This window comes from Sander vitreus, chromosome 15 (assembly GCF_031162955.1).
Source record: "Sander vitreus isolate 19-12246 chromosome 15, sanVit1, whole genome shotgun sequence".
Taxonomy (NCBI): Eukaryota; Metazoa; Chordata; class Actinopteri; order Perciformes; family Percidae; genus Sander; species Sander vitreus.
In genome coordinates, this window is record NC_135869.1 from 25,515,292 (window position 1) to 25,526,123 (window position 10,832).

The window sequence follows — 10,832 nt, forward strand, 5'->3', positions numbered from 1 at the left end:
TTTCTGGCTCTATGGTGGTTAATAATAAACCAATCCTAGTTTGAAACTTCCCCTTATGTGTTCCTCTGAGGTCTTTCACAGTGTAACCGCATCTGCATGTATGTGAACACTAAGCACTGCACAGTATGTTAACGTTGAAAAACAGTGCTTTGTGCACGTAACAGTGATGAGCATGACAAATATTTTACAATAGGCGTAAAGACAGTTAATAGACAGGGCCACGGCAAAACAAGCCAGTGTGTCCATCTGTCACCCTCTCATTATCATCCAAACCAATCCTATTTAACACCCACGTCATCCTACAGTAGGCCACTGCTTACTGTATGAAATCAGTGACCTTCTCTGAAGCTGTTTAGGTTTTCATTGTGTTAAGTGGACATACCGTTGCCAACAAAAATGTTATTATATATTTTCTATAGATTTAGGCCCGGGTTTATTTTCTAACGTTATGTGACAGGACCATTTCAAATATGTGCTGATAACCAGGCTGAGCCCACTGAACATAACCCCATTTTTAGGACACAAGAAACTCCCAGATGTCTTTGGCCTTACATTTTGTGAACAAAATAGGTATGCACAGCTACAGCCAGCCACCTGAGTGATGGAAAAGTGGGATTTCTTGCTTCCCAGGGCACCATCTGGAGGACGCTTGATATGTACCAACTGAAAAACAAACTTCAAGGATCACAGGAAAAATACAATTATTATTTAATGTGTTTTACTAGCATAATAAAGGCAACCAATACGACCGGATTTACTTTGCAAACTGCATTGTGACTCAAAATGAGAAACGGGATAGTTAATGGTTGGTCTCATATATATATATATATATATATATATATATATATATATATGTATATATATATATATATATATATATATATATATATATATATATATATATATACGTATATATATATGTAATGGGGATAAATGCACTTAAATCATACAAAGTTATGTCGGACTAAACAAAATACATAATTCTGTTAAGAGTTTACCATACAGTTTGACAGTTTTGTTACTTTTTTGGTATTTATAAGTTTGAGAGTCTTAATATATTCCTTGATTTCAAATAAAAAGGTAGGAAAATTAGGGTTAACATTTGTTATTTAGCATTTATTTAATTAAAACTTACCAAATTAAATTAAATTAAATTTTGATATTATGATATATAATGTTTAATGCAAGTCCAAACAGTAATTGAATGTATACAATGGTAAAATAAATGCTAAGCGATTCTGGTTTGTTTTCAATATCTAATAATTTATTTTTTGTAGAATATATATTGTGTACAATTTTGATGTCTACTTCCTTAATCTTATTGGTAAGTGAAAGGTAAAATGTATAGAAGAAGGAGCAGTTTAGGTGTGACGTTTTCCTTTAACGACTGTGTCCTGACGTCCAGAGAATGACATCATCGACGTTGTGAACAGGCGCGTTGTTAAGTAATAAGCGAGAGGGGGAGACAGACTCGAGTGGGGAACGGCCGCCAGTGCTGCTGAAGCTTCTCAGGGACTATCAACAGGGAGTGCAACCGACGACAGAGCTAAGAGCTGGGGGTATGAGAGCCGCCAGAATCCGCTCCAATCCTCTTCAGTCCAGGCCCCTGTCCGACTGACAACTATCGGATCAGAACCTCCACTGAACCAGCTCTCGGACGAACCCAATATCGGGTGAGTGGTGGGTCGCGGAACCGAAGAAACCAAGGGGGAAAAGGGACCTGATTCGGCCGTATCAGAGTCTCGTATTCACAGCTTACAGGAGGGGGGGAGGGGGCGAGTAGTAGGGATGGCTATCGACACAGGCTAGTCCAGTACATAAATGGGTGCGGTTATAACTATGATACAAAATGTGGCGAAGTATAATATAGCATACACATTTAAAGCTCCCTTTAATTTCGAAAATAGTCATGGTTCAGTATGTAGCTACGTATCACGGTTCGGTTATCGTATTTCTACTAGCTTAACGTACTCTTAGCAGCTAACGGTGAACTAACGTAACGTTATATGCCTTCGGTTGGTACTTTAATGTTAGTTAAAGCGCCTGCATATCTTACGAGCTAGTCTTTTAAAACATAAGTTAGATTTTATGAACTGTAGCTAATATTAGTTGTAGCAAATATAGTAACGTAACGTTAAATCATAGCGGTCTTTCTTTTCATCAAATTGCAACCAGGAAAGCGGAACGTAGTCTGACATCTGTCAGTTTAAAATTATATTAAACTGTAACTTAATTTTGCAAGTCCTGTTTATATGAATGCATGCATTTAGAGTCGGGTCTGTAACACACAAGCTGATTGTAGAGTGACAGCTGCCAGAGTGTGAGAGGCGTAGCAGTTTTCATGTGACTGTGAAATCCTCTGGCTTTGGGTCTCTGACCCTTGGATTTCTCTCCTAAAGAGGTCTTATTTTGTCACTGCCATGCATGACAAGTTCTACACAAGTGTGTCTGACTGATTACGTATAAAGAAACATTTCACACTTGGAATTCAGGTGATTTTATAATGATGTATAGACCGTTTAACCACAGTATACCTCCTCAGGACCTCTAAGACTTGCTCCTAACCAGCAGATATGTAATGTAACATGTTAACCAGTCCACTGTCCTGTAGACCTTTACTGCCATTAATAGCACATGGTGCGTTTTCAGTTGCAATAGTAGGCTAATTCCACTTTCTTCTCATCGCACAGGCCATCTTTGATACATCAAATAATGTATTCTTCACATTGCACATAGTTTTCACATGCGTCTTTGATAATACTAAGTTCTTCATTGCTAAGCTTTTTTAGAATTATCACACGAGAGTCTATGCAAGTGAGAACCACATGGACACAGTCTTAAAACACTGTGCGGTTTAAAATTGTGTGTCACAGTTCATGTACCGAGCAATTTATCAATGGCACTTACGGTGTAGCCTTGTGATTAATGTTGCTCCCTAAATCTGGGCCCTCGCGGCAGCACGTGAGACACCCTCTTGGTTTAATGAAACCTAACCCTTTTTATTAACCCAAATCCATCTGCCTTGATCACATCCACTATGGCAGGTTGTCCTCATCAGCTGGAGTTGACAAGGTCTAGGGCCTACATCTTACAACATGTTGGTTTCAGTTGAGGTTTCCACGTGAAAAAGGGCCGTGCAATGCATGTTGTTTTGAGATTCACCTGAGTACACCTTTGACAAGGCTCAGATGATCTAAGATGATAGTACATCAGCCAGCATCACTGTTTAAGTAGTTTTTAGAACAGACCTTGTGTCTGCAGCTCTTCTTTTAATCCAACTGCTTACAATCAAGGAAAGTAACTTCTGGGATAATTTATGTTGTGTAATAAAAGAGGTTCTGGATGAAAGCAGACTGGATGCAGAGGACTGGTCCTGCAGGGGTGGGAATCACCAGAGGCCTCACGATACGATATCAATAGATACTTATTATAATTTATATACTTATACTACTACTTATACTTTATATAATGCAATTTATTACCTTTTTTCCAACTTCAAATTGTTTACAATTTCAAATGATGTCCCCAAAAGGAAACTTTGTCAACATCTGTTTTATCTGTTTGTTCACCTCACTTCAATTTTATTGCTGAAAAATGGGATTGTCAAGCAGACAAACTGACAACACATATATAATAAAAGATCAATACTTGGCGGAAAATATCGCAATGCTATGCTGTATCGATTTTTTTATTTATTTTTTTTTTACCCCACCCCTACATGAAACTGAGGTTTCTTAAAATGTGTTGTTTTGCTATTTCTGAGTTGCCATGAGACTATTTCTATAGGGGATGGGTATTGAGGCAGTAACAATAACATGGGCTATTTCATATATTGCCTTTTTATAAAATGTACAATAGGTAACATGACTGTAAGTGTTTTTTGAAGATGCAGCAGTGCTACGTTTGGAACGAGGGCCCACTGTTGCTATAGAGGGCACATAGTGTTCCCAAATTAGTGATGGGAAGGCAAGTCTTTTTGATTAAGGATGCTCTGCATTGATACATTCTCGGCAGCACTTTGCTTTCTGAAGTTCATTGCACAGAATTGTCTGAGGGCCTTGACACAGATAAAGCCAGCCAGCGCTCCACAGCCGCTCATGCCTTCCCTCCCTTGGCAGTGCTAGTACAGAACAGTGGAGAGCTTAGTCCTGCTTTTGCAGTGGCTGCACAATGTGGCGTGGTAGAGAGCGTACTAAATAAATGATGATCCTGCTCCAGCATCACATGCAGTTCAGCTCAGAAGATGCACTTAATTTCCTCGTGTGTGTGCGTGCGTGCGTGCCAAGTCTTAGTTCTCATGCAGAAGTTGATTTTGTTCCGCTCCTTTTCCGAGTGGCACCTGGCATTTCTAGGTAGCCCTCATTTTGCTGTATTTATTTCTCCTTGCTTCCCTGCTTTTGCTGACCTCACTGCAACTATTACGCCCTCCCAGTCCTACAAATCTAATTGTGTGTTTCTGGAGGCCAGACAGCTGTTTGCTGATGAACTAGCCCTGCTCAGGCTACATTCTCACACAAACGCATGGCCAGTTCACTGTGTCTGGGAATGACCGGTCAGCATGTGAGCAGCTGACACACTTGACGAAACCTTCCCTCGTCACAACACTCGGAGAAAGTCAAGGAAATAAGTTAATTTCAGTTGAGTTGTACAGTAGCTCATCCTATAATGTTTCCAAGTTAGTGGTGAGAGAGAAAAGTGGCATAGCCCAGATGAGCTAGCATTGGGGTCATTTGTCCTTTTGCCGTCTTATAATCCTCTCCATTTGTCTGTTGGTGACAGTGGTGACTCGCAAACATGGAGCTGAGAGTGGGGAACAAGTACCGGCTCGGGCGAAAGATAGGGAGTGGCTCCTTTGGCGACATTTACCTTGGTAAGTGTAAACTGACACTGTTTTTTGTTTTTGCATGTTTTACCCAACTTTCCATGTGTCTCCCCTGTTAAGGATCTTTCCACATAAGTTTCTGGACGGCCTTTCTTTTCATACTGTACCATTTTTTTTATTTCTCCCCTTATCTGGGCACCGAACCTGATTTTCCTTCATATTCATGCATCATTTGCCTGGTACTGGCGCAATAGCAATGGCTCTTACAGCTGTGCTTGTACTTTTGTATGTCTCCCCAGGTGCCAACATTGCCACTGGTGAGGAGGTAGCCATCAAGCTGGAATGTGTGAAGACCAAACACCCACAGTTGCACATTGAAAGCAAGTTCTACAAGATGATGCAAGGAGGAGGTAAGGAGCGAATATTGCCTTGAGACAGGCTTTTTATGAAGCATTCCTTATCAAATTTTTTGTCCCTGGCAATATTACAGAAGTGTGCACCCTACTAAGCCTGCTGGAAAGATGTACAATTATTTATTTTAACAATAAGACTGAATGACCGTCATCGTTTCCAATTGTTCCAATCTAAATCCATCTTAGGTGAAACCACAAGGCATTTTCAAGAAATTGAGTATCTTGTGCAACATTTTCTATGTTTTTAAAAAAGAGATTTGTATTTGATGCAAAATTTGTTTCATGACAAATGTTGAATTGTAGGTGTACCAGTAAAAGCGGGTTTAACAAACGTTATGCTGACTGTGTGTATTCTAGTGGGTATTCCATCGATAAAGTGGTGTGGTGCAGAGGGAGACTACAACGTGATGGTAATGGAGCTGCTCGGTCCCAGTCTGGAGGACCTTTTCAACTTTTGCTCCCGGAAGTTCAGCCTAAAGACAGTCCTGCTTCTGGCAGACCAGATGGTATGACACAAGCCCTTGTGTAAAGTCGCAGGCATTAGAGCTGGACAGTTTTCACAATCCCCTCAGTTAAGATCACACTGTGTGAAACGTTCTGTGTTTACAAGTAGAGTACAGACACATAATGTTTATGATCTCATTAGGTCATGTGCATGATCTACTTGACTTTTAGTTATTTGTGTATTTTCTCTCTCTCGCTCTCTCTCTCAGATTGTAGATGTTTTGGTCTGCACTACTCTGGTGCATTCAGTGTACTTTATAATTCTGGCCTCTTCGTAGACTGTGCTGGCCTAGCTACTTCATTTCATGCATAGCTCTCTCAAACACAACTCCTCTCACCTTTTGTTCTAACTGCAGCCGAGTTGCTGTGTCAGTCCTCTATACGGGTGTTTGACTCTCCACTTATAGCCTGGGGTCATCACCTTCCCTTGTCCTGTCTTTATATATCCTGCTGTCCTCCCTTGTCCTCCTTTTATACCTTAGTTTGCTCAAGGTATTGTATGTATTGAGTGCACCTACTGCTGCTCTGTGGCTTAAACTTTATTAGAAAACACAAGGACAGTGCTGGTTTGACAGCATGTAAAATGTGACCCAGTGGCCTTGTATACATGTCACCATGACACTCCCCAATGTATCCTTTCTGTGTACCAAAATATATTATGTTGTGTGCTGCAGAACCTGACAATATTGCCACTCTTTGTCTCACCTATCTTCTTTTAGATTAGTCGCATTGAGTACATCCACTCCAAGAATTTCATCCATCGGGACGTTAAGCCTGACAACTTCCTAATGGGGCTTGGCAAGAAGGGTAACCTGGTGTACATCATTGACTTTGGCCTGGCCAAAAAGTACCGCGATGCCCGCACACACCAGCACATCCCTTACAGGGAGAACAAAAACCTGACTGGCACAGCGCGCTACGCCTCCATCAACACACATCTTGGAATTGGTAAGATACACTTGGAGCATATACAAAAATCTGATTTGCTTACTTTTTTTTTATGAACTGGTGCTAGATTAGTTACTTGTTATTGTTTATTGTCCCCGTGGGGAAATTAGGTTGCAGCAGAAGTCGCAAGGCATTTTTAACAACAAAAGACAAGAAAACAAGACAACAATGACCATAATTTTAGACATATAGACATCACTACACATAACATAGACCAGAGCACTCACACATAGGGGGAGTGGGGGGGGGGAATCCAGGCCAGCTGGGAAAACGGAAAGGTCTGGACCCCCCCCCCCCATGCACAACATTGGATTAGATTGTCAGAAAACAGACACTCAATGTCAGGCAGTTCTGTTATAGCCACAGTGTTAAAGCTTTCTGGAAAGCCTATTAGAGTTGTTGGGATTTATGTTTGTTTACATTCTATGTACTCCTGCCATGGCTGACAGGTTGTCAAAGTATGGATAATCCTGACAAAAGTAAACGGAAATACAGCAAGATACAATGTTAGTCAAAATGCAAAGACAATATGAATTTTGTAATAAATGATATGCCACTTCTCTAACTTAACGTCCCACTCAATGAGTCCCATTTCATTGTATCTGTAAGAGTGTTAGCCCTCGTCGTGTTGCTAACGAAAATTCTGCTTCTCATGATATCTCCCTCCGCATGACATTCTTCCATAGCCTGGAGGTGTAATGTAGCCTGTTACTGGAACCTTACTTCAATCAATCAATTTATTAAGTAGTTTTTTAGGAGTCTTAGTTTTAACTGTTAAAGTATGCATTGAAGTTGGAACTTAATCATCCAGTTAAGTGTGTGAAGTCCATACTTTGCTTCCACTTTTGAAATCGTAATATAAACAGTGTTCAGGAAGTGCTTTCTTTTTCTTTGATTTCAATAAATAAAAGAAACGTACCCTCAACTGTTGTCTGATTAACAGGCTACACAAGTTTCTCAGTAAGAAGCGTCGCAGGAACACCTTATATTTTCGGGGTTATCGGGTCAGAAAAATCAGCGTTCTAGATGCAATGGGGATTGGCAGAACATGCAGGGGAAAGTGCCCACCTCAGTAACCCACAGATAACTGAATAAAATGGATCCTTTGTTGTAGCGCTGAGCAAACATCCGTCAGTTTCTCACTCTGCACTCGCACCCTTTTCTGTCCACAGAGCAGTCTAGACGTGATGACCTGGAGTCTCTCGGCTATGTCCTCATGTACTTCAACCTGGGCTCCCTCCCCTGGCAGGGCCTCAAGGCCGCTACCAAGAGACAGAAGTATGAACGAATCAGTGAGAAGAAAATGTCCACACCCATCGAGGTTCTTTGCAAAGGATACCCTTGTAAGTGATGTTTCTGCGGTGCTTCTGTGTATATTGGGAACAACATTTCTGTAGTTCTGCAATTATCTGCAGCTGCGGTATTAGGTTTTCTCAGTATAGAATTGAACACTTAACAATGCAAAGGTTACCTAATCACTGTGATTTTGTGTTTTGATTGGTGTTGTGTGCATTCTGAGTTTCTCCTCATTACTGTTTTGCTTGTTATGTATTCTCCTACAGCTGAGTTCTCCACATACCTGAATTTTTGCCGTTCACTCCGTTTTGATGACAAGCCAGACTACTCTTACCTACGACAGCTCTTCAGGAATCTGTTCCACCGTCAGGGTTTCTCCTATGATTATGTCTTTGACTGGAACATGCTCAAATTTGTAAGTTCACAAAGTGTTTCGAAGTGAAATATTGACTTAACTCTTTCATCACAGTGCTAAAATACACCTCACTTCCAAACGGCTTACAATATAATACAGCTGATTCAAAGCTATATTTTGTTAACGGAATCGCTTTAATGTGGCTGATCTCCCCTATCAGGGTGCCAGTCGGACAGCCGAGGATGGGGATCGGGAGAGGAGGACGGGAGATGACCGGGATGAGCGTATCGGAGGAGCCCCGAGGGGGTCTGCATCGCGGGGCCTGCCCCCAGGTCCCAACCCTGCAGCTGCCAACCGAGTCAGGAACGGGCCAGAGCAGGCCATCTCTAACCCTGCCTCACGGGTTCAGCAGTCTGGTGAGTTTTCTGCTGAATTGACTCAAACTCCTGCTGTCCGTCAGAACAGAATACTACTATGCTCACACGGCAACATTTGTTTTCTTAAATCTCTGCATCACGCGTGGTCAATTCTCAATTATTTTTACATAATTTCAGGGAACACGTCGCCTCGTGCAATTTCTCGCGCAGAGAGGGAGAGGAAGGTGAGCATGCGGCTCCACCGTGGGGCTCCTGCCAACGTATCGTCCTCTGACCTCACAGCCCGTCATGACCAATCCAGAATTTCCACATCACAGGTGAGAAAAACCCTCTCGGCCCCTTTGGTGTGACCCACTGCATTAATGGAAGAACTTTTTTTATTTTTTTTATTTATGAGAATGTCGTGTATTGAAGTGAACAATGTCGTAGTTATAGTCATGTACTAAAGATGTCTTATGAAATCAATTGGCGGTGTTGTCAGAATAGTTTTTTGTTATTATCCTCTGAGTCTTTACTCTTGTTTCTTTTGCAGGTCAGCGTGCCATTTGAGCACATGGGGAAGTAGAATTATTTGGCTCTGCATGCACATGAAACTGACAGGTGAGGTCTTCATTTCACTCATCTGTTCACATGCTGACTGCAAATATACGCCATTTATTAGTACATTGCCTTCTCTAATGACTATCGCTCCACTCTTTGCAGGGCTGCAAGGTATATTCATCGCTCCGATTTATTTTCCTTTTTATTCTTACCTTGTTTTATGAAAAGATGATTGCCAATGGACACATGGATCTTTGGAAAAGGACCGTAAATCTTTAAAGGACCGTAATTCTTTAAAGGATCCAGAGAAGTACATGGCAGTATCCAACACGCACTCTTTAATGAACCCTTTTTGCTGAACCGTGGACCACCACCGTCCCCACAATACGAAAAGCAAATGAGTGACAGTCCGACACCATTTTTACTCCATGGTTGCTCATACCTGCTCCACTCATTAAAAAATGTCCCTCAGTACCTTCTGTCTGACAAATGTGAAGATCTGTTTGCATCAAAGAAGCAAAACGGTATCAGGGACACACGCATGATTCTCGTCATAGGTCAACTTAGTGATTAATAATAGGCTTAGTAAAGATTTCTTTTTTTTCTTTTTTCAGTTCAACGCCGCATCATTTCAGTGTGTGATCTTTTATGAGGATATCTTAAATTGGAGCTTGTTATGAGTTTCCTTTCTTTGCTTTTTTTTGAAAGAAATAACAGCTAAAATATGAAGAAATGGGGCGAGGTAGGTGAGAGGCTAGTGGACAAGAAGAAAGGCGACTTTGAAAAGGATAAGTAGGTGAGGTTTTAGCTGTTGTAGAGTAATGTTTCTGGTGAAGTAGCAGTTGGTGCTTGCTTGCCCTTCATCCATGTTGTGATGATTTGCTGTCCCTCAAAACTCACCAAAACTCCACCACCCCTTATGTTGCCTGTTTTGGACTTGCGTGTTTTCTTAGGTTTTACTGTGGGCGGGTAAGGTGAAGAATGACCGTAGATATTGCAAAGACACACTCCAAGTCTTGAGGGATGGTCCTCAGGAAATTCTCAGTGTATTTGACCAGAGACCATAGCTGCCCGTTTTGGCTAACAAATAGTGGCTGCAATTTTTATGATTGTTCTAAATGTTACCTTTTTTATTCTTTTTGTTATTGGAGGTCATAGGGGAGTGGGCAGGCTCTTTTAGGGAAGTCTCTTAGGGGGATGGGACATCAATGATTTTTTTTTTTTTTTTTTTATGTTTACTTCACTGTAAATATTTTTTTATTTCCATGTAAAGCCAAAATGTGGTTTTGTTTTACAACGTAAAGTTGAAAAAAATGTATACTAATGACATAAATTGGGGCTGGGTTCAGAATTTTAAGGCATTTTAAAGTACTAAATTTTGGGATGGGCTACTGTTACTTTGCCAGCTGGGTCATCCAATATGTTGTGTGTGTGTGTGTGTGTGAGTGAGAGATACAGGGAATCCCTGCTTAAAATACAATTGTCATTTTGTCTGTTTGTGGATTGTTTTTATCCCCTCTGCTATTTATGCTAACCTATTTTTTATATGTCTGAAATAACTTTCTGTCCTTTTATTC

At 41.0% G+C, this 10,832-nt stretch overlaps 1 protein-coding gene across 1 annotated transcript; it reads left to right on the forward strand.

Moving 5' to 3' along the window:
- The first annotated feature begins 1,448 nt into the window (after positions 1-1,448).
- LOC144530833 (casein kinase I) lies at positions 1,449-10,396 on the forward strand. The gene is made up of 11 exons (XM_078270602.1): positions 1,449-1,673; positions 4,780-4,870; positions 5,122-5,232; positions 5,593-5,741; positions 6,459-6,687; positions 7,860-8,030; positions 8,250-8,398; positions 8,559-8,754; positions 8,893-9,032; positions 9,248-9,315; positions 9,418-10,396. The coding sequence occupies exons 2-10, from the start codon at positions 4,795-4,797 to the stop codon at positions 9,278-9,280; spliced, it is 1,254 nt and encodes a 417-aa protein (XP_078126728.1). The 5' UTR covers positions 1,449-1,673; positions 4,780-4,794; the 3' UTR covers positions 9,281-9,315; positions 9,418-10,396.
- Positions 10,397-10,832: the final 436 nt, after the last annotated feature.

Bases quoted from the DNA above. Each gene is read 5' to 3' on its own strand.
- LOC144530833 (XM_078270602.1), top strand. From the start codon at position 4,795: ATGGAGCTGAGAGTGGGGAACAAGTACCGGCTCGGGCGAAAGATAGGG. The intron at 5,742-6,458 runs GTATGACACAAG...ATCTTCTTTTAG, and splicing joins TGCTTCTGGCAGACCAGATG to ATTAGTCGCATTGAGTACAT. The intron at 8,031-8,249 runs GTAAGTGATGTT...ATTCTCCTACAG, and splicing joins TCTTTGCAAAGGATACCCTT to CTGAGTTCTCCACATACCTG.